The sequence below is a fragment of the Danio aesculapii genome, chromosome 2 (assembly GCF_903798145.1).
Source record: "Danio aesculapii chromosome 2, fDanAes4.1, whole genome shotgun sequence".
NCBI lineage: Eukaryota > Metazoa > Chordata > Actinopteri > Cypriniformes > Danionidae > Danio > Danio aesculapii.
This window is the reverse complement of record NC_079436.1, coordinates 42,682,270-42,706,156: the sequence shown is the minus strand read 5'-3', so window position 1 is coordinate 42,706,156 and position 23,887 is coordinate 42,682,270. Positions and strand designations below refer to the sequence as shown.

Genomic DNA, 23,887 nt, shown 5'->3' with positions numbered 1-23,887 from the left:
AATGCTGGGTTGTGTTAACTCACAATTAAGTAAAATACTGACAGCTTCATTTCACTCAATAACATTAACCCTAGTTTTACATTTCTTGTAAGTCCAAATCAGAATTTAACACCCCAGAATTTTTAGGATGTAATATTCATTTCATTGTTTCTTTTTTGCTTTAGCAAGCTCTAGATCTATTTTCTTTAAAAGAATAAAATGGTATATGCAGTGTCCCACTGTCCCATTCTTTTTTTTTGCGCGCGCCTCTGCGGTGCTGGACCGAAACAAAAGCTGCGCGCTGGAAAGAAAAAGAGGCAAGGAGCTCGTGACGTCGGAAAGATTCAGTCACACACTCCTCCTCCTCTCTCTCTTCTCTCAGTGTAAATACCATCTCCACCAGATGAGCGGGCGCACTGAATGCTTCTGTATAACATCACAGAAACCTTCAGTATATTTATTCAGTCATACAGACATTTCTGCTGTTTGTGCATGCTTGTTTTTTGTTTTATGTGATATTGTTAGATTTCAGCACTCGGCTTTTATGGGTTTTGCAGCAACCTGTTCTGAAAGCAGAAACTGACCGAGTGGTTTTCTTCACATCCCTCCAGCTTTCTCACCACTGGATATGACAAAGATTCCTGGAGTCAATGGGAAAATAGCAGAGAAGAACAGAATACTGTGGAAGACTGGGCTTTAGCGCGTGAGGGGCGGAATGGCGTTGTGGGAAGCCCTCCTTAACATTCTTGTATTGCGATAGAGAGAACAGAGCCACGCCAAGATCTTCTGCAGCAACACAGAGGGTAATACGCGCAGACAGCGGGGGACATTTTCTAGATCAGAGCGCGTAAAGATGCGCTGTTTTTCAGCACGCGAGCGGGCGCATGCCATGCTGTAGCGCTGCGCAGCCAAATGGCACGAGCCAGCGCGACCGATTCGCTCTGACGTTCGCGGAGGACAAGACGTATGATGATGAGCGGCAGCTGCCGTGGGACCTGTCTGCTTGTCCCGATGCCTTCTCCACTCTCCGTTCGGTTCGCCTTCACTTTTTCTCGCACACACCTGCTCGTCTTCTCTTTGACTGTTTTGGGAACGCGTGTAGGTAAATAGAGTCGCGTCAGGCGTGGGAACAATGGAGTTGTCTGAGGTTCGCTGTTCCAGCGCGAGCGAGGAGCTGTATACCATCAACAAAACCCCGAGCAGTAGCAGCAGCAGCAGCAACAACGGGAACCGACCAAAGCGCCTGCTGTGGCAGAATGCCGTGCGACACATCACCGAGCAACGCTTCATTCACGAGCACAGCCCGAAACCCGCGTCACCGGACGAGGCTCACACGCAGGGCTCGCGCAAACACTCCGCCGGCAGGACGTCGGTGAGCGACCGGCACAACAACGGCGGCACTAAAGTCTTCCCCGAGCGCTCGAGCAGCGACCTGGGTTTCCTGCAGATCGATTGCGCGCCCAGCAATTCCGACTTCTTCCTGAGCTGGGGATACACGTACCGCGGGGTGATCTTCCCCACGCTGCGCTACGCCTTCAAGTCCAGGGACCTCGAGCGCCTTTACCAGCGCTACTTCCTGGGCCAGCGACGGAAATCAGTGGTGGTCATGAACATTCTGGACGTGGTGACCAAGCTGACCCTGCTTGTGCTGCACCTGACCCTGGCGTCCACGCCGATGGACCCGATCAAAGGGATGCTGCTCGGCTTCTTCACGGGCATCGAGGTGGTCATCTGCGCTCTGGTGGTGGTGCGCAAGGACACGAGCTCACACGGTTACCTGCAGTACAGCGGCGCGGTGACCTGGGTCGCCATGGCCACGCAGATCCTCGCCACGGGACTGGGCTACGGTTTGCTCGGGGATGGGATTGGATACGTGCTCTTTACGCTCTTTGCCACCTACAGCATGTTGCCTCTGCCTCTCACCTGGGCCATCGTGGCGGGACTGCTGACCTCCGCGCTGCACATCGCGCTCCAGCTGCTGGTGCCCCCTCGAGCGCAGATCTCCACGAATCAGGTGAGACGCGTGTGAATTACACACACACACACACGCACACACACACACACACACACACACACACACACACACACACACACACACACACACACACACACACACACACACACATGTGCAATATTACATCATGGCAAGTTCATGTGCATTTGTGCTGATGTTTTCAGCGCTCGAGGCTTTTAATCAAGGCGCAGCGGTCGCTGTCCAGCCAACGTGGTGCTGAAAGTGACATTTTAAGGTCGTGTGTTGCGGACTGCGTTGTGCTGTCGTGTCAGAAACTGATGTCTTGTTTTTGAGGTCCAAATTTTGCAAAGGTCAATAAAGGTCAATTGGAACTCGTGAATGCGGCAATATTAGAGCACTGCAGTCAGTTACTCATTTAGAAACATCTGAGGAGAGCTCGAGGATTGGGAATTATTTATGAAGATATATATTGACAAACACCAATGCAAATTACCAAGTGTGCTTGCTTTAAAGGCACTTTCACTCCAAAGTGCAAAAGCAGCCATAATTCTTTATTATGTTGAACAAAGAAGAAATTATTCTGATGTTAAACAAAATTTGGGTGAATTAATGCTTCATCATACAGTAATTTAGCATAACAAGTACAAGTGATCATGCAAAATTATAATACATTTTAAAATATTAAAAACATGTTGTAATACCTACATACAATTTTGAGGCTCCATGGTGATCTTTTGTTTTGTTTTTAAATATGTCATCAATTATGTTGTCAATTCATGCCTGACAAGATTTTAGTTTTGGTTCATAAACTATTGTTACACCAAATTACATTATAGTGGGTGTCTGACATTATAATGATGAATGCTGATCACCACGTGTGCATAAAAGTCAAGCCATATAACACTTTTATTGCTTCAATAAACAAAAACCCCTTTCATCTTTGACCCCTCATATAATGAAAATCATTAGGTTCAGATTTGTCTAGACCAGAGATGCCCAAACTAGGGTCCGGGAGCCAAAGTTGGCCCATGGTAAGCTTTAATTTGGCCTACCATCCCATCTGAGAAGAGAGGGAGAATTTTGGGAAGGGTTGGGGTTAATGCCTTTAATACACATTGTCATTTCTAATTTAACGTAACTTTTTATTGGTTAATTTTATTGTTAATCTACAAAAAAGCAAATGTTTCAATTAAATGTTGTAAATAAATAAATACTTTTTTTAATTAATATACTGTTGCTCAACATTTAGACCCCAAATCAGAAGTTCTCAGTAAGCAAATCAAAGCAAAGGCAGCTTGGCTAGTGTATTCAGCATTGAGTTATGAATGGAATTAAGTTTTCATTATAATAGGGCCATTATAAAAAGTGAAATATATCTATTAAGCATTAGTTAATATGATGAAAGTAATGTTTTTTTATTTATTTTGAAATAAATGAGGAAATTATCCATGTAATACAGTTGGATCTACATACAGTTGAAGTCAGAATTATAAGCCCCCCTTGAAATGTTTTTTTCTTTTTTAAATATTTCTCAAATTATGTTTAACAGAGCAAGGAAATTTTCACAGTATGTCTTATAATATTATTTCTTCTGGAGAAAGTCTTATTTGTTTTATTTCAGCTAGAATAAAAGCAGTTTTAAATTTTTTAAAAACCATTTAAGGTCAAAATTGTTAGCCCAGTTAAGCTATATTTTTTTCTCGATAGTCTACAGAACAAACCATCAGTATACAATAACTTGCCTAATTACCCTAACCTGCCTAGTTAAGTCTTAAAATGTCACTTTAAGCTTAATAGACGTGTCTTGAAAAATATCTAGTGAAAATATAATTTACTATCATCATGGCAAAGATAAAATAAATCAGTTATTAGAAATGAGTTATTAAAACTATTATGTTTAGAAATGTGTTGAAAAATCTTCTCTTCGTTTAACAGAAATTGGGGGAAAAAATAAATAAATAGGTGGCTAATAATTAAGGGGGTTTAATAATTCTGACTTCAACCATATCTTCGGCCCATTACCCTCAGTCGAGTTTGGTTTTTGAGCCTTCATAAGAAAAGGTTTGGGCACCCCTGGTCTAGACACGAGTGCTCTTCAAAACCTCCTCTCTTGTATTACGCTCCTAACAAGAAGTACATTTTACAGTAATGACAAGATGACATCATGTCTTTTAGGTGAACTGTCCCTTTAATGACATGCGTTGCATAGAACTACATGTGCACAGAAGTCAACAAAGCCTCTTTCTCTCTCTGTCAGACGCTAGCAGACTCTAAACGTCAAGATGACCCTAGGTCAGTCCGGTACGCCCGGCACATGTGATCCTATCACATTTAAACTGAGTCACACTGGCACTACAGCTATTTCATGGCATTCACCCGCACTCACAGACACAATCTAAACATGCAGAGCACAAAAACAAAAGCACAGACACACACAACAGTGAAGAGACAGGAAGCCGTGTGAGTTAATTATAGGGTGCAAAGATTATTCACTGTGATCGCAGCAGAGAGAGACAGTCAGACAGAGCTGCACAGTGTCCTCACAAAGATTCAGGCCAGTCGCAGATGTCTATATGCAGATTCAGGTCAAAATAGTCAATTCAAGACCCAAAAATGTAAGTGTGTGTGTGTGTGCGTCCAAGCAGTGGTCGAAGATGCTGTGAGGTAGACTGTAAAAATAGCAAGCGTGGGAGGGAGATATGGAGAAGGGCTCTCTGACTCACACACTCGTCTGCCAGCATCTCTTCGTTTCCCATCGCTCCTTCCCTCATATTGCAGGACAAACGCACACACATACCCTCAGACCTGACCACACACCTGTTTCAGTGTTTAGCAGGGAGACTTGTCGTCAATGTCTGGGTAAGATGGATGTCAGTTTGCATGTGGTAGCTTTCTTGTGCTCTCTCTGGGCTTATGGAAACTCCTGCAGGGTCTCCATCAATCATTTATAACACACTTCTCCAACTGGAGAACCGGGGTGAGAGTGTTGTGTTGGATCGTGGAGAGGCAAAGTGCAGGGAGATGATGGGGGGCTCAAGAGCATTTCCTACTTTAAGAGCGAGACGTTGTGAGTTCAATTCTCGCTTGACTGACAATAAAATACATACTTTAGGCATGCATTTTTATATTTTTATATATATATATATATATATATATATATATATATATATATATATATATATATATATATATATATATATATATATATATATATATATATATATATATATATATATATATATCTGTCTGTCTATCAAGTACCTGCCTGCCTGTCTGTCTGCCTATCATCTGTTTGTCTGTTTATTGTCTGTCTGCCTGCCTGTCTGTCTATCTGTCTGGCCGTTTGTCTGTCTGCCTGACTGACTGTCTGTCTGTCTGTCTGTCTGCCTGTCTATTAACTATTTATTATTATTAATTATCTATTAACTACCTATTTGTCTGTCTGCCTGTCAATCGGCTAAATGTCTGTCTGTCTCTCTGTCTATTTTATACATGCCTGCCTGTCTGTCTGAATGTTTGTCTGTTTAGCATCTGATTGTCTGTTTATTGTCTGTCTGTCTGTCTGCCTGCCTGTCTGTCTATCTGTGGTCGTTTGTCTGTCTGTCTGACTAACTAGTATCTACCTGTCTGTCTGTGTGTTTATCTATCTGTCTACGCATACACATGGATGCAGATAATGGCTATTTTTGTTACTTTATTATTTAAAACAACAGTCTTTCTGTTTGTCCTTATTTAGCATTTTATCATATGCTGCTTTTCATAAATTTACTATAAGTTATCTTATCAGCATATATTTAAAAAGAATTAATAATGCAGAAGAAGTTCTAACATTGATTCTAACACATTTTTAATGTGTGCTGCTGGCCTTGAGTGTTAAAAAACTTTAGAATTGCTGTTTGTAAATTATTTTTGAAGGAAAAGATTGTAGAGACTGACAGTTTCTTGTTCTCCAGTTTTCACAGTATTTTATTTTTATTTTGATTTGTATTTTATTCCGGATTTTAATAATCAGCATATATTGATAATCAGCTTAAATGTTCAAATCTCAAATATTGGCCCGTTGGCTTGTTTTATGCTATTATAAAATTTTAACAATTCCAGAAAATGTGAAATGTTTCCTGTTCTTAGCTGACAGGAGGTTTACCCGGTGTGGTCTTCTGCTACTGTAGCCCATCTGCCTCAAAGTTGGAGGGTTTGTGCAGTCAGAGATGCTCTTCTGCAGACCTCTGTTGTAACGAGTGGTTATTTGAGTTACTGTTGACTTTCTATTGGCTCGAACCAGTCTGGCCATTCTCTTCTGACCTCTGGCACCAACAAGGCATTTGTGCCCACAGAACTGCCATTCACCTGATATTTTCTCTTTTTCGAACCATTCTCTGTAAACGCTAGAGGTGGTTGTGCGTGAAAATCAAAAGTTTCTGAAATACTCCGTCTGCCACATTCAAAGTCACTTAAATCTCCTTTCTTCCCCATTCTGATGCTCTGTTTGAACTGCAGCAGATTGTTTTGACCATGTCGACTACATGCCTAAATGCATTGAGTTGCTGCCATGTGATTGGCTGATTAGAAATTTGTGTTAACAAGCAGTTGGACAGATGTACCTAAGAAAGTGGCTGGTGAGTGTACATATGTAGTATATAAATATGTAATCTTTTCCACCAAAATAATATAAGGTTTTAAAATAAATATATATCTATTTCTATCTGTTCATATCTTTGCATCTTTAACTTTGGAACAAATGCAAGCAAAATTCAGACTCATTATGCAGACTTTAAATGTGACTTGTGTCTCCAAAAGGTCTCTAAATACCTTTTATATATCACCACATGTATATAAGTTAAGAGAAGAAAAGTGGAGCATGTGTATGGCTGCAAAACATTGCTGCCCTACATACAGTATCCCATAGTCTGTCATTGACTTGAGGGAAAGATAATACTTAATATAACAAAGATTAGTTTAAGAGGAGGATTCTGAGTGAAATGACTTCAGGCAGCTTGGCTTTCAGAAATCGTGAAGCGAGATCATATAATCACAGGTTTTTGGAGGACTGAAATATGTGTAACCCATTTACAGATTTTACTGCTTATGGAGATTTTTCCGCACATGCATAGACATCAGTAACTGCAAGCTGCCAAGTCAATTAAGTGTATTTATGTCTGAGTGATTAATAATGTATTTTTCAATCTAACATTTGATCTCTGACACTATAGATGTTCCTGCAGTGAAACAAAAACCCAGCGAACAATCAGCTGCTGCTAACAATGGTAGTGGAAGATTGTAGTGGGATCAGTGTTACATTGTAGATGATGACATGGACAGGATTCATAGGTAACATTTTATTAGGTTAGATTAGGGAAAATTGGTGGTAATGCAACATGGTTCTGCAAAAAAAACAAAAACAAAAAAACAATAAGTAGATATTGTATAATAAGCATGCAGTACATAATTTAACTGCTACTTTGCAATGTTAAGGTCTTGTTGTCAAGTCCAATTGTAAGAGCAACAAATAATAACTTGACTTCTAGTTGAACATTTGGAAAAGTGGCAGAAGGTAGATTTTTCAAATGAATGATCTGTTAAACTGCATCCCAATCGTCACAAATACTGCAGAAGACCTATTGGAACCCACATGGACTCAACATTCTCAAGAAATCAGTCAAGTTTGTTGAAGGAAAAATCATGGTTTAGGGTTACATTCAGTATGGGGGGTGTGCGAGAGATCTGCAGAGTGGATGGCAACATCGACAACCTGAGGTATCAAGACATTTGTGCTGCCCATCACATTACAAACCACAGGAGAGGGCAAATTCTTCAACAGGATAGCACTCCTTCTCATACTTCAGCCTCCACATCAAAGTTACTGAAAGCAAAGAAGGTCAAGGTGCTCCAGGATTGGCCTGCCCAGTCACCAGACATGAACATTATTGAGCATGTCTGGGGAAAGATGGAGGAGGCATTGGAGATGAATCCAAAGAATCTTGATGAACTCAAGATGATTATTAGGTTATTTGAGTCATTGCAGAGATGTATGGATGCAGTCCTCCAAACTCATGGTAATCATACACAATGTTAATTCTTTTTCCACTGTACCATGACTTTATATTTTATACTTTACATTATTTCTGTTAAGTGACAAGACTTTTGTCTAAAGCAAAGTTAGACTTTACTGTCCTAATTAAATAATTAAAATCAAGCCATGAACATATTTTATTTTGGTAATCTAGAGGCCTTTGCCTTTCAAATAAGCCACTTTTGATACCAAATGATCAACTAGAAGTCAGGTTATTATTTGTTGTTCCTAAAACGTTTAATCACCCAGGTGCTGAGATGAACACTTTACCAAGACCAAACGCAGAGGTAAAAATCAGAGTTATCATATATATGAATTCTGCCAGTGGCCAGTTGGCTGGTATTTTGTGTTTATTAACTTTAACAATCCCTGAAATTGTGATATAACTTAGTGTGATTATCAAACCACAAAGTCTGCATTGTAAATATGTTGAAATATGTAATCTTTTCCACTAACATAAGATCTCATTGCTTTGCCATCAAAGTATAACTGGCCATTAAACAACCACAAATAATAGTTTTGTAATTAAATTGTTGTCATATATTATATTATATTATATTATATTATATTATATTATATTATATTATATTATATTATATTATATTATATTATATTATATTATATTATATTATATTATATTATATTATATTATATTATGTATGGCTGTTTTTAAAAAAACTTTTAAGCAGGTAAAATTTTGAATCACATTTTGTCATCCAAATTATGGAAATAAACATTAAACATTTTCCAGAGCATTAAAGTCATAAATTTATATGCAGCTATTTTTATAGCAGATTTCATTGTTATAATTTATTTGTATTGTATTATAATGTAAATGATTCCAAAATTAATAAAGAAATAAGACAGTAAGGGATGTCAGCAATTAAAATAATTAATCACAATTATTTGTATGACTGTTAATCATCAGAACAAAATTTATGATTGTGACAGGCCTTGTATTCAATTTCATGGCTGGTAGATTTCATTTTTTCCTCGAGTAAATTTTCTCCAGTCACTAGCCATTGGCAGGGTGGCAAAATGTTTTGCCCGTCTGGTTGCCACTTCCTCAGCAGCTGTTTCTTTAAATCCTGAATCTCTCAGACAAACCTGCACAGCTTCAAGTGACAAAGCTGGATTGCCTTGCTTTTTGCATTTAAAAAATGGCAGAAAGCCAGAATGGAAATGCAGTGGTGATTTTTTTTGGCTTGGTAACAGACCGCGGTCAGAGCAGATGGCATATTTATGCCATTATCTGACATGACAATGAGACCGTGATGGATAGAAGTACAGACCGTACTGTTCATTATGAATCTAATTACTGTTGTGTTTATATAATAATATCAAAACACCATCACAACACTTTCCTTCACATAAATATAACTTTTTATCACATAGATATTTCTACAGATATATTCTGACTAAAGATTAATAGGGCACAATAACACAGAACTATTACAATCATTTATATTAGACTAAGATTCACCTTGAGTGAAAAGTGCTGGGAGTGAAGCATGCAAAAGTACTTTAGGTAAACAGTTGGAGGCACTTAAAGGTCTGAGCGTTCGGAAGAATATGTTGTGGGTTTAATCTCAAAAAGGTCACAGCAAGCAACATTATTTTCACAATGCATTGCTCATCTGCCTTAAAGGGGACATATTATGAAAATTGATATTTTTCGATGTTTAAATGCTATGTGTTTCCCTGATGCATCTACCAACCCAGAAAAATTTTAAAAAGGACAACACAGTGACATTTTAGTAAGCCTTTTTTTCTGAAAGCATGAGGAATATACACCATATCATCCCGTAATCTGCATGTTTTCACCCACGTCTGCCATTTCTCTTTACTCACTGCCTCAGTCTGCAATTTCTGCTTTTTCATTGCAGCGGTCTGCCATTTCTGTTTACTCACTGCGTCAATCGGCCACCTCTGTTTACTCACTGCGTCTATAGGCCATTTCTGTTTACGCACTTCATCGATCGACCATTTCTGTTTACTCACTTCATCGATCGGCCATTTCTCACTGCATTGATCTGTCATATTTGTTTACTCACTGCATCTGTCCGCCATTTCTGTTTACTCACTGCATCTGTTCGCCATTTCTGTTTACTCACTGCATCTGTCCGGCATTTCTGTTTACTCACTGCATCTGTCCGGCATTTCTGTTTACTCACTGCATCTGTCCGCCATTTCTGTTTACTCACTGCATCTGTCAGCCATTTCTGTTAACTCACTGCATCGATCGGTCATTTCTGTTTACTCACTGCATCGATCGGTCATTTCTGTTTACTCACTCCATCTGTCCGCCATTTCTGTTTACTCACTGTATCTATCAGCTATTTCTGTTTACTCACTGCATCTGTCCACCATTTCTGTTTACTCACTGCATCTGTCAGCCATTTCTGTTTACTCACTGCATCTGTCAGCTATTTCTGTTTACTCTCTGCATCTTTCCGCCATTTCTGTTTACTCACTGTATTGATCGGCCACTTTTGTTTACTCACTGCATCTATCCACCATTTCTGTTTACTCACTGCATCGATTTTCTATTCTGTTAACTCACTGCATCGATTGTCCATTTCTGTTTACTCACTGCATCGATTGGCTATTCTGTTAACTCACTGCATCGATTGTCCATTTCTGTTAACTCACTACATCTGTCCACCATTTCTGTTTACTCACTGCATCTGTCAGCTATTTCTGTTAACTCACTGCATCTGTCCACCATTTCTGTTTACTCACTGCATCTGTCAGCTATTTCTGTTAACTCACTGCATCTGTCCACCATTTCTGTTTACTCACTGCATCTGTCAGCTATTTCTGTTAACTCACTGCATCTGTCCACCATTTCTGTTTACTCACTGCATCTATCAGCCATTTCTGTTTACTCACTGCATCTGTCCGCCATTTCTGTTTACTCACTGCATCTGTCAGCCATTTCTGTTAACTCACTGCATCGATCGGTCATTTCTGTTTACTCACTGCATCTGTCCACCATTTCTGTTTACTCACTTCATCTGTCAGCTATTTCTGTTAACTCACTGCATCTGTCCACCATTTCTGTTTACTCACTGCATCTGTCAGCTATTTCTGTTTACTCACTGCATCTGTCCACCATTTCTGTTTACTCACTCTATCTGTCAGCTATTTCTGTTTACTCACTGCATCTGTCCACCATTTCTGTTTACTCACTGCATCGATCGGTCGTTTCTGTTTACTCACTGCATCGATCGGTCGTTTCTGTTTACTCACTGCATCTGTCCACCATTTCTGTTTACTCACTGCATCTGTCAGCTATTTCTGTTAACTCACTGCATCTGTCCACCATTTCTGTTTACTCACTCTATCTGTCAGCTATTTCTGTTTACTCACTGCATCTGTCCACCATTTCTGTTTACTCACTGCATCTATCAGCCATTTCTGTTTACTCACTGCATCTATCAGCCATTTCTGTTTACTCACTGCATCTGTCCACCATTTCTGTTTACTCACTGCATCGATCGGTCATTTCTGTTTACTCACTGCATCGATTGTCCATTTCTGTGTACTCACTGCATCGATTGTCTATTTTTGTTTACTCACTGTACCTGTATGCCGTTTCTGTTTACTCTCTGTATCAGTCTGCTGTTTCTGTTTACTCACTGCATCTGTCCACCATTTCTGTTTACTCACTGTATCGGTCTGCTATTTCTGTTTACTCAGTGCATCTGTCTACCATTTTTGTTTACTCACTGTATTGATCGGCCACTTTTGTTTACTCACTGCATCTATCCACCATTTCTGTTTACTCACTGTATCGGTCTGCTATTTCTGTTTACTCACTGCATCTGTCTGCTATTTCTGTTTACTCACTGCATCTGTCTGCCATTTCTGTTTGCTCATTGCATCTGTCCCGCCATTTCTGTTTACTAACTGCATTGATCTGCTATTTCTGTTCGCTCACTGCGTCTGTCCTGCCATTTTTGTTTACTCACTGCTTCTGTCTGCCGTTTCTGTTTACTCACTACATTTGTTTACCATTTCTGTTTTTCTCACTGTATCGGTCTGCTATTTCTGTTTACTCACCGCATCTGTCAGCTATTTCTGTTTACTCACTGTATCTATCAGTCATTTTTGTTAAATCACTGTACCTATATGCCGTTTCTGTTTATTCTCTGTATCAGTCTGCTGTTTCTGTTTACTAACTGCATCTGTCAACCATTTCTGTTTACTCACTGTATCGGTCTGCCATTTCTGTTTACTCACTGCATCTGTCTACCATTTTTGTTTACTCACTGTATTGATCGGCCACTTTTGTTTACTCTCTGCATCTGTCCAACCATTTTTGTTCACACACTGTGTCTGTCCCGCCATTTTTGTTTACTAACTGCATTGATCTGCCATTTCTGTTCGCTCACTGCGTCTGTCCCGCCATTTTTGTTTACTCACTTCTTCTGTCTGCCATTTCTGTTTTTCTCACTGTATCGGTCTGCTATTTCTGTTTACTCACTGCATTGGTCTGCCATTTCTGTTCGCTCACGGCGTCTGTCCTGTCTTGCTTACTCACTGCTTCTGTCCGCCATTTCTGTTTACTCACTGCATCTGTCTATCATATTGGTTTATTCACTGCATCTGTCCCACCATTTCTGTGTACTAACTACATTGGTTTGCCATTTCTGTTCCCTCACTGCATCTGTCCTGCCATTTTTGTTCACTCGCTGCATCTGTCAGCCATTTCTGTTTACTCACTGCATCGATCTGTCATTTCTGTTTACTCGCTGCATCTGTCCGCCATTTCTGTTTGCTTACTGCATCTGTCCCACCATTTCTGTTTACTAACTACATTGGTCCACCGTTTCTGTTTACTCACTGCGTCTGTCCAGCATTTTTGTTTACTCACTGCATATGTACGCCGTTTTTCTTTACGCACTGTATTGATCAGCCATTTTTGTTTACTCACTGCATTGTAATTTGTCATTTTACCTAATATCTCAAACAAGTATGCCACTTCATATTCTGAGAATGTTTACAAAATTGTTTTCTGAATGAGCTTGTTAACACTCTGTATGATTAATGTGGTTAAACTTACATGTTTTCACAAAGACCAGAGTTCTGATTTAAATTTAACTCCACACTATTCACACTATCATCAGCATGATTCAGAAATGCTGTTTAGTGTGGTGATGTGACAAACATCATGACATTTTCTGTAAAAATAGTATAGATGTATTAAGAGTCTAATGTTTATTTACAAAGGCCAACACATTGTATCAGAGCACTAACTTGCTAATTCATGAGTTTAACCAACTTTACTACACAGCAGCTACATAAATTTATCCACTAAACACTCCTGTCCTGGTGCAGTGTATAAGTTTTATCCTTTTTCTCATCATCGTCCAGTTTGGGTATGTAAGGCTTTAATCCACTACTGGTCATTCCTAGTTTCAACCTCAGACGTCACGCCACGCATCGCCCACAGACTTGTGAGTAAATGTCTGTTGCATATGGCACACCGTTCTGCAAACACTTCAGCAGGTCCTTTGTCTTCCTCTGATTGATTTAAATTTACAGATTTAAAGAAAAATATTATTCACAACCGTAAATAAACGGAAAACACTTGTGAATCACAATACGAAAACTGTTAACAGTTATTTTTTACAGTGTGTCAAATTAACTTGTAAAGGCTCCGCCCTCTTCTGTTAAAGAAGCAGCTCATTTGAATATAAGGGGACACACACAAAACAGCATATTTATGCTCACAACCATATAAGGGCAACTTTGACAAGCTATAATAAATCATCTGGGGTGTATTTTCAGCTGAACTTCACAGAAACCTTCTGGGGACACTAGAGATTTATGGGAAAAAAGGATATAATATGTCCCATTTAAAATGCTCCATGGAGATGACAGTCCTCCACTTAGAAAAAAAACCCTTAAATGTCAAATTTCAGTTTTAGAGTTTTTTCAGATGGGCATTTTAATGTCTCTGCTCTCTGGTGGAATTATCAATGGACAGCAGCCCATCTATTGAAAATCTCAGAGGCCGCATTTTACAACTGTAATCAACCAGAGTAATTAAATGGAGTGTTAATTAAATCACGGTTCGACTCCACGGCTTGGTGAAGAGTCTCTGGCTGGAGTACAATGTTGATATATACTGTTGGTCTGCAGTGGGTTTTTTTTCTTTTAATTTGTGGCAGTCAATGGGAGTCAATCACTCTTAACGATTTGTGCTGCACGCCGACGGATATCACTGTACTTTGCTGGGATAATAACGGTGTTAAAGACTGTAGTTAATGCGCATCGTGTTTGCGCGTGCGGGTGTCTGGTTTGAAGTAGTCAATAGTTTAACTGTGAGTTCAGATTTGCTCTGTTAATTCTCCTGCTGGGTTTATTTGATTGACACACTGTAGAAAATGTACAGCGGCCACAGGACATATTAAATATTTAATATTTGTATAGCATTTCATTGATTAAAAATGACTAAGGGTGACACGGTGGCTCGGTGGTTAGCACTGTTGCCTCAAAGCAAGAAGGTCGCTGGTTCGAGTCCCAGCTGGGTCAGTTGTGATTTCTGTGTGGAGTTTGCAATGTTCTGCTCGTGTTGGCGTGGGTTTCCTCCAGACAACTCTGAGACAATGTTAAACATTTTTAAAAGTTTAGACTTGACGGACTCATTATGAGAGCCAGTTGACACACAATTATACACAATTCTTCATGATATTAGATCTAGAGCTGCAACTGTGAAATACAAAGGTGCAATTATGAGAACAAAAGTGCCAACCTAGTCTCCATTGTGAGATATAAAGCTGCAATTAGGAGAAACAATTGCAATAACGAAATTTAAAAATGAAAGCATGACATTTCTAAAAAATAATCGAAAAATAAATGCTACTTAGTCACTTTTCATTCATTCATTTTCTTTTCGGCTAAGTCCCTTTAATATTCTGGGGTTGCCACACCGGAATGAACCGCCAACTTATCCAGCATATGTTTTACACAGCGGTTGGATCACTGGGAAACATCCATACACACGCATTCACACACATACACTACGACCAATTTAGCTTACTCAATTCACCTATAGTGCATGTCTTTGGACTGTGGGGGAAACCAGAGCCAACATGGGGAGAACATGCAAACTGCACAGAAATGCCAGCTGACCCAGCCAAGGCTCGAACCAATGACCTTCTTGCTGTGAGGCGATCGTACTACCCACTGCACCACAGTGACGCCCAGTAAAATCATAATTGTGAGATAAAATTACCTTTTTTTTCTATTTTTAATCCCATGGTGAAAGAAAGCTGTCTTTATTATAAAATGTTTATTATAAAATGTCGGAAACATTCTGATCTACAATTCAAAGAAAACAAAAATGGGTGCAGAATAATTTGTAATCAGAATAACAAAGCATCTGCATGTAACCCGTTGCATTAAAGGGCACCTGTTTTACCCCTTACAAGATGTAAGATCAGCCGCTGGTGCCCCCAGAATGTGTCTGTAAAGTTTCAGTTTAAAATACTAATCAAATTATTTATTATAGCCTCCAGAATCTGCCCATTTTGGTGTCTGAATACATTGTAACTGTTTTTACATTTACTCATTTAGTAGACACTTTTAACCAAAGCGACTTACAAATGAGGACAAGGAAGCAATTTACACAACTATAAGAGCAACAGTGAATAAGTGCTATAGGCAAGTTTCAGGTGTGTAAAGTCTAAGAAGCAAAGCATTAGAAATGTTTTTTTTTTTTTGAGAGAGAGAGAGATCAGTTAGTGGTATAGCCAGAGAGGCAGTTGCAGATTAGGAAGGAAAGTGGAGACTAAATAGTTGAGTTTTTAGTCATTTCTTGAAGACAGCAAGTGATTCTGATGCAGTTAGGGAGTTCATTCCACCAACTGGACAGATTGAATGCGAGAGATTGGGAAAGTGATTTCTTCCCTCTTAGGGATGGAGCCACGATTCGGCGTTCATTCACAGAAAGCAAGTTTCTGGAGGGCACATAAATCTGCAGAAGTGAGAGCAGATAAGAAGGAGCAAAGCCAGAGGTCGCTTTGTAAGCAAACATCAGAGCTTTGAATTTGATGCGAGCAGCAACTGGCCAGTGCAAACGGGTGAGTAGTGGAGTGACATGTGCTCTTTTGGGTTCATCAAAGACTACTCGTGCTGCTGCGTTCTGAAGCAGCTGAAGAGGTTTGATAGAGTTAGCTGGAAGCCCGGCTAGTACAGAGTTGCAATAATCCAGTTTGGAGAGAACAAGAGCTTGAACAATGAGTTGAGCTGCCTGTGGTTTTAAATTCAACTGAGCTGCTTCTCCCTGCTCACTGTTTTCATGTGTGTGTCTGCTTCTCTTGTGTTATGTTAGATAAACAGCAGTCAGTGATAGAAACAGATGAAGCTGAAATACAGCTTATTAGTCAAAAATACCAATTAAGTTTATTTGATATATTTGTGGTGGAGTTTATTCAAGCCTTTCTGAAATTATGAGTCTCACACAAATGCTGTTTGCAGTATGCACACACACACACAAATGTGCGTTTACTGAGACCATGCGGCCGTGGTGATTATTGGAGAATTACATTACGATTTTACTGTCTTTATTACAAACATGCTATGTTTTAAAAACGTTTTAAACTTATAAAACTTAATAAAAATCACAGAGAGTTGGAACAGCTATTTTAATCCCAGTTTATTTTTCCAAAAATGGTCTGTGGACATGTTTACACATGGTATTGTAGAAACAAGGCAATAAAATTAGTGGGCGGGGAAAACCGCACTCCTACGCCACGTTGTGGATTTGGATCCTATTTTAACGTCAGGAAATTTTTAAAAACCTTACAAAAGATGATTTTCATCATAGGTCCCCTTTAAACATGCCCAAAATTGCTTCTTGTAAAACATATTCCACTTTTTTTTGTTTTATTTATTTTATTTGAACTTTCAGTAGTTTTCACAATTTAGTCTATTCATTTTTACTACAGATAAGACGATACTGTAACAAAACACACACTGGAACATAATTGTTTCATTAGTCTGTAGGCTGTTCATGTTTTTGTATGTGGAGAGGGATTTGAGCGATATGAGATGATCTATTTTAAGGTCAGCGATTTGAACGGGGGAAACTCTGAAATAATGAGGTTTCCTATTAAAACTGTCCACATCACTGACCCTTATGTGTTTGCTCTGTTGTATATTTTATAAGGCTCAAACATCGCTGAAGTGACTGTTGAGGTTTATGCTTGTAAATATCATTTACAATAACAAGCGGCAGCGATTACAAGCATTAGAAGTCTTATTTTAGTCCATTTGCATGCTAGCTTGATTTTTGAATGTTGATAATGTTTACTGCATTAATTATGCAGTGTGTGCGATTGTGTGTGTGTGTGTGTGTGTGTGTGTTCTGGAGGGTTTGTATTAATTAGAGCCCCTTTGCTCGACTCTGTCTGAAATGGCAGCCCTTTACTTCCCTCGGGACAAAAAAAGCCCAAAGTAATTGAAACTGTAAAGCATGGGGGGGCTTGTTAATCTGTCATAAAATTTAGATTCCCAGAGGGATGACTCTCACCAAGACACAAATACACGCACACACACACACAGTCGCACAGAAAATGCCTATGAGGCTTTTGTAGTAATAGGTGCAGAGACATGCCTGAACATGTTTGTTCAGTGATTGTTTCAGAGCGTTAATGATTGCAGGTGGTTACATCACACTCTCTGGAGGTTTCACGACATGTTTGGTAAAGCATGTGTATTTTTGGATTCCTATGAGAGTGGGACAGTATATGTTCCAAATGCAGCAAACTAGATGTGTTTGTTTGTCACACGTCTAAATATAAGTGTGCACCTGAAACTAAGGATTGTTTTGATAATCGATGAATCTATTGATTTGTCGATTTGGCGGAAACAAATAATTATTTTAATAATCGATTAAACTAAGGATTGTTTGGATGGACAGGAACACACTCAGAAATAAAGGTACAAAATCTGTCACTGGGGTGGTATCTTTCCGAAAGGCACACTTTTGTACCACACAGGTAAACATTAGTTTTAGGGTACACTTTTACCTTTTAAGGTCCTATGAAATTAAAATAAAGTTTTTTTAGAGGTTAGTATGTTAGTTTTATGTCTATAAGCTTATGTGCTCCCAAACAAAATTCACGTTTAGATATAAACTTGAAATGGTAAACATGTAAAGCTTGTAGTTTGTCACTTCTGCCTTAATGTATCAATGGTTTTACTCACCTCACCTCACCTCATACTTCAGTTTCTCATCAAATCGTGACCAATCGAATGCTCTCTAGTATTTGACATGCCCCGCCCCCTTCAAGACGCTTCATATTTGATGTGCCTGTGCTCAACCACTCTCACTGGCAGAGTGGTGATAAAACGAAATGCTATTGGCTGTTTTTTAAGAGATGGAGCTAAACTATGCCCCACCCTTTTTTCATGTTTTGGTTGAGGTTACATCAAACATGGTGGCTGTTTTTCAATATGTGTTCTTCAGCGGTCTTGCGTCCTCGTGTTCTCGTGTAATGTCATCATCAACTGCCAAAGTTCAGTTCCAATACTCAAGAACGGACCGATGCAGACTTGAGCACCGAACTCGCTCTGGAAGTCCCAGAAGTCATTGCGACTGGAGGTGGGAAGCGCAGCATTTTATTTAGATTTATTATTAAAGTTCAGAGATATCACTTATTTACCTCAGGAGTTTCCCTAAATGAAACGGTAAAAGTAAACATTATCATGGGCATCTTAATTAAGGAATAAACACATTAAGGGTGTTTATTTGCTGAAATCCGTATTAAAATCTGTTTAATTTATATTGTGCAATGTATATTTATAATGTTTTTATTGCTTAGTATAAATTTTGAAATGGGGGAAAAACAATAAATCTTTGTATGAATGCTGTAATGTTTAAATAATTTTCCATTAAAAAACCTGTGAAGGTCATGTGACCATCAGGAAGAACGCAGCATCTCATTTCTCAAAGGACACGTTCTCAGTTCTCGTGGTCTCCCGAGTTCGTTCTTCCGAGGACACCTGGCAAGACCGGTCTGTGTTTTTGGAATTGAGAAACAATTCTGGGTCCAAGCACTATAGCAAACTGTATGGGGAGACTCAACAAATGGTAATAATAAACGTTTACAAAGCGCTGTAATACTTTCGAAAATCACGATCGCAATATACATATCCATGCCTAATATCCGATGGCCAGATAGTGATACATTTTTTAGAAATTGTACAAATTTTGGGATTTGTGATGCAGCATGTCCAGAGACTGTTGTGCACACCATGACTTTATAGAAAATTTACCTTAATGTGTGATATGAACAAAATGTGGTCCTAAACGAATATTTTCTCAAATGAAAAGAGTAGCGGCTTAGACCCCAAAACAGTATTCCATACGTCCACGATATGCCACGACTTAAATTTTGTACCTTTAAGGTATTATAAGGAACACATTTGTACGTTTTGGATATCAATATGTACCTTTAAGGACCTGCTAGGAACAAAAATGTACCTTTTGAAACCATTCAAACTTATTTGAAATATTTAATTTCAAATTATCAATACTTAATTTCATTTCATTTGAAACTGCCCCAGTGACACATCTTGTAACTTTATTTCTGAGAGTGAAGAGTGTCTCTGGTGTTGATTAGATTTGCAACAAACTGTTATTTTAATAATTCATTAATCTGACAATTGTTCAAACAGTCAGAAAGACTGTGTCTCTTCTGTATTGATACATTTACTCATACTTACTGTAAGTGACTTTGTGGGTTTCCTTTTTCTGTTGAAGACAAAACAAGATATTTTGAAAAATGTTAGAAACCTGTACTTGAATTCTATAGTAGGAAAAACAAATACTTTGGAAGACAATAGTTGCAGGTTTCAAACATTCTTGAAGTGAAGTTTTAAAAACTAATTCCGAGAGAAGCACATGAGGATCATCGATAATTTAATCATACCCTTATCCAATCAGTGCAAGACCAAACCCCTATAAATGCGTGTTTTTTGATCATCAGCATCCCACCTTACCACACCTTAACCTGGGAAGGGAGCGTCTTGAGGTTGGGCTCGACACTGCACTTAGACTCCTCTCAGTCTCTTTTCTTTCATGACAAGGGGAATAATATTTGCCAGGGGGTCTCTCCGAGCTCAGAACCCTCTCCTTGGACAGCACGTCAAATACGCCTAAGAATTTTGCCTATTATCCGTGCAGGCGAACTGTTGAATGCATCTTATTTTGTGTTCAACAGAACAAAAAACAAACACAAACTGCTGTGGAACAAGTGAAGGATGAGTAAATGATGACAGAATTTTCAGATTTGGGTAAACTATCACTTTAAAAGAGCCGATTGTCAACAATGAAGCAAATGAAATTTACATATTTTTGAAAATGACCAATCATAGTTATATTTTGACCTGTTTGAGGTCTGAGCCAGCTCCAAGTGGGTTGGACATGAGCTCCAAGTGGGCTGTGCAAACCTTCTGGAATTTTCATTAATTTAATGTCTTGTACGTGACAGAGTTCAACCTATTGTGTTTTATGAGTGTCTAGACCTATCCTAACCCTAAACCCAGTCTCACAGTAACCTGTTGTGTTATGAATGTCTACTCTTACACCAGCCTACCTGCTGTGTAATCCCTCCATGCACTTGCGGGTCTCCGTGCTGCAGTGATACCTACTTGTAATAATCAGTCGGACCAGTAAAACAAACATTTGGAGAACTAAAGACTGACAAAAGTTATAACAAATCAAGCAGAATAGAGCTATTATCTTCACTTTTATTAAAATGTTACACCTTTTCTTGTTTACTGAGTTGTTTTCTATATGATTTAGCAGCTTCCACATGGTTTAGATAGCATAAATGGCAGAGAAATCTATTTTGCTCTGCAATCCAATGGTGTTGTTTACCTCAGAGTATCTGTCATGGTTTGGTAAATTTATTATCGAATAAACAACATTATCTTTCTTAAAATGCATTACAGTAAGCTCTAAGCTTTGCATGTGGCAGAAAGGAGACCATATTTTTACTTTTTTTTACCACATCACATTGTCTTGTTATTAAAATTCATACATATTTCCATGTAAACAACAATCTGATGCTTAGTTTATTTGTATATGCAGTGAAAAACATGTTAATCCAGAATGCTCAGCACGCTGCTTATCTGGACACACAGGACACTATACATTCCAGCAGCTTAATCTTGCCTTATCTGGTATACATTTTAACTTCAAAATTACACATCCCAAAGAAGCAGGCAGGGGTGAAACCTGGCTTTCTCCATGACTCCTAATTCTTTATAATTTCTCCAACCAGGCACTTGACTGCAACAAACTCATAATTACAACTTCAGAAGTGGGAAGTTGTACATTTCAATAGCACGTTTAGGCAGCATAATTGTACCTTGTAAACACAATAGTTTCACTCTGAGCCCTGGAAATTGCACAGCAGCCAGTCAATCACACTGTAGACTGCAGTTTTGGAGGGCTTTAAATATATTTTGTGTGGTGGATGAACTGAGATAAGCAGAATTCATTAGTCGGGACAAATTTAAAAACTTATCACTGGTAGAAAAGAGATGCATTTGTTCTGAGTGGTGGGTCTTTTATGAAAATGTATGATTTATAGTATTTTTAAATGTAGGTAATATGGAGCCAGATCAGTCTCAAAAATAATACATTTAAAAAATAGAATTCATACATGCACAACACTATTCACATTTACAATATCCAATTTGTAAGTCCAAAACACGATTAAAAAATAAACAAATCCAATTCGTAAATTTAAAACACGATTCAAAAATACACAAATCCAATTCATAAATTCAAAACACGATTCAAAACTACGCAAATCCAATTTGTAAATTCAAAACACGATTCAAAAGTATGCAAATACAATTCGTAAGTTTAAAACACGATTCAAAAATACACAAATCCAATTCATAAATTCAAAACACGATTCAAAACTACGCAAATCCAATTTGTAAATTCAAAACACGATTCAAAAGTATGCAAATCCAATTCGTAAATTCAAAACACGATTCAAAAATACACAAATCCAATTCATAAATTCAAAACACGATTCAAAACTACGCAAATCCAATTTGTAAATTCAAAACACGATTCAAAAGTATGCAAATCCAATTCGTAAATTCAAAACACGATTCAAAAGTATGCAAATACAATTCGTAAATTCAAAACAAGATTCAAAAATACACAAAAACAATTCGTAAATTAAAACACAATTCAAAATTGCACAAAACCAATTCAGAAATTCAAAACACGATTCAGAAATACACAAATCCAATTCGTAAATTCAAAACACAATTAAAAAATACACATTCAAAACGCAATTCAAAAGTACGCAAATCTAATCCGTAAATTCAAAACAATTCACAAATACACAAATCCAATTCGTAAATTAAAAATTAGATTTAAAAATATGCAAATTCATTTAGCAAAAATATTTATGATTTTTGCTTTTGAATTTAGAAATTGTGTGTTTACAAATTGACAAACTGGATTGTGTAAATGTGAGTTGTACAGAATTTTATTTTGTAAAAGTATTATTTTTGAGACTGATCTGGCTCCATAGGTACTGGTGCAATCCAGAATTGCTAAATTTAGAAAAAAAACATTGTTCATACAAGTCAATTTGGCACCAACCTTTGATTTTTTTTTTTTCATTTGCATTTGCAGCTCCCCCTAATGGATGGGCTGAATGGGACTTGTGTTTTTATTCACTTGTTTTCTTCTGGGCTGTGGAAAGTCAATCAGAAAATGAAAGCTAATTGGAAATGCATGGTAGTTGAATAGCTCAGCTGTTGCCTAAAGGCTAGTTCATGCTATTCTCAATCTAAAGCACTCAAACCACTGGAAGTGACTCCTTCTACTAATGTACTTAAGCAGTAAAGCAGTAAGATATAAATAAATGGACATTTAAAGCTTAATGGTTTCGGCTTTATATTTTGACAATTTTTTTATTAGACACACAGTGTGTAGGAATTTTATCAGAAACAGTTCAAAGCGGTAATTAAATAATTAGACCTGAAAAAAGAAGTTTTTTTCTATCTCTGTTTTTGCTTTTAAATGCGTACAATTAAAATAATAGCATGCTTATTAAGTGTAAAATATTGTGCCTCCAGTATATGACTGACATTTATTAATTGCACACTCGTTTGTTTGTGTGTGTGTGTGCGTGCCTGCGTGCGTGCGTCCGTGTGTGTGTGTGTGAAATAGAGAAAAGATGACATTTAGCTTCTGTCTCCTGGGGAATAGTATTGCATTTATATGAAAATAAGCATTTCAGTATTTTTCTGTAGAATGCAAATTTACACTTTCAAAATGTCAAATGCAAGTAAAAATAATTAAATTCTTAAGTAAATGAAGTTTACTTCGCCAAAAAACGGATACTATCGGCAAACTTGAGGAAATATTCTTTTCATAAATTCACCAAAATTGAAATATTAACCAAATCACAATTTTTCACCTGTTTATGTCACTGAACATCTTCCATATGGTGTTATAATGCAAGAAAAACTTGATCCTGATCTCAGTGTGTTTTGGATACTGTACCCCTGTTTATGCCTGAGGGAGGTTGTGGGATAGAATGTTAGGTAAATATATGGTAAAGAGTACTGTCAAATGATTTATCGTGATTAATCGCATCCAAAACAAAAAATTAAATTTTTTTTAATAATATATATATGTTTATATATATTTTTGTTTGAATAAATATATGCATGACTATATTGTATAAAATCCTTGTTTATATTAATATATAAAATTATATAATACAAATTATATATAAATATACAGTCAAGGCCAAAATAATTCATACCCCTGGCAAATTCTGACTTAAAATTTTTGTTCACAT

General features: G+C 37.9%; 1 protein-coding gene across 2 annotated transcripts in view; it reads left to right on the top strand.

The window, feature by feature from the left end:
- Positions 1 to 386: 386 nt before the first annotated feature.
- The window catches only part of adcy8 (adenylate cyclase 8 (brain)), a 116,257-nt gene continuing 92,756 nt past the window's right edge, over positions 387 to 23,887 (top strand). For both annotated transcript variants that reach the window (XM_056479906.1, XM_056479914.1), the window contains exon 1: positions 387 to 1,993. In XM_056479906.1, coding sequence (XP_056335881.1) covers positions 1,112 to 1,993 — 882 coding nt within the window. In that variant the 5' untranslated portion in view covers positions 387 to 1,111. The remainder of the gene's footprint in view (positions 1,994 to 23,887) is intronic.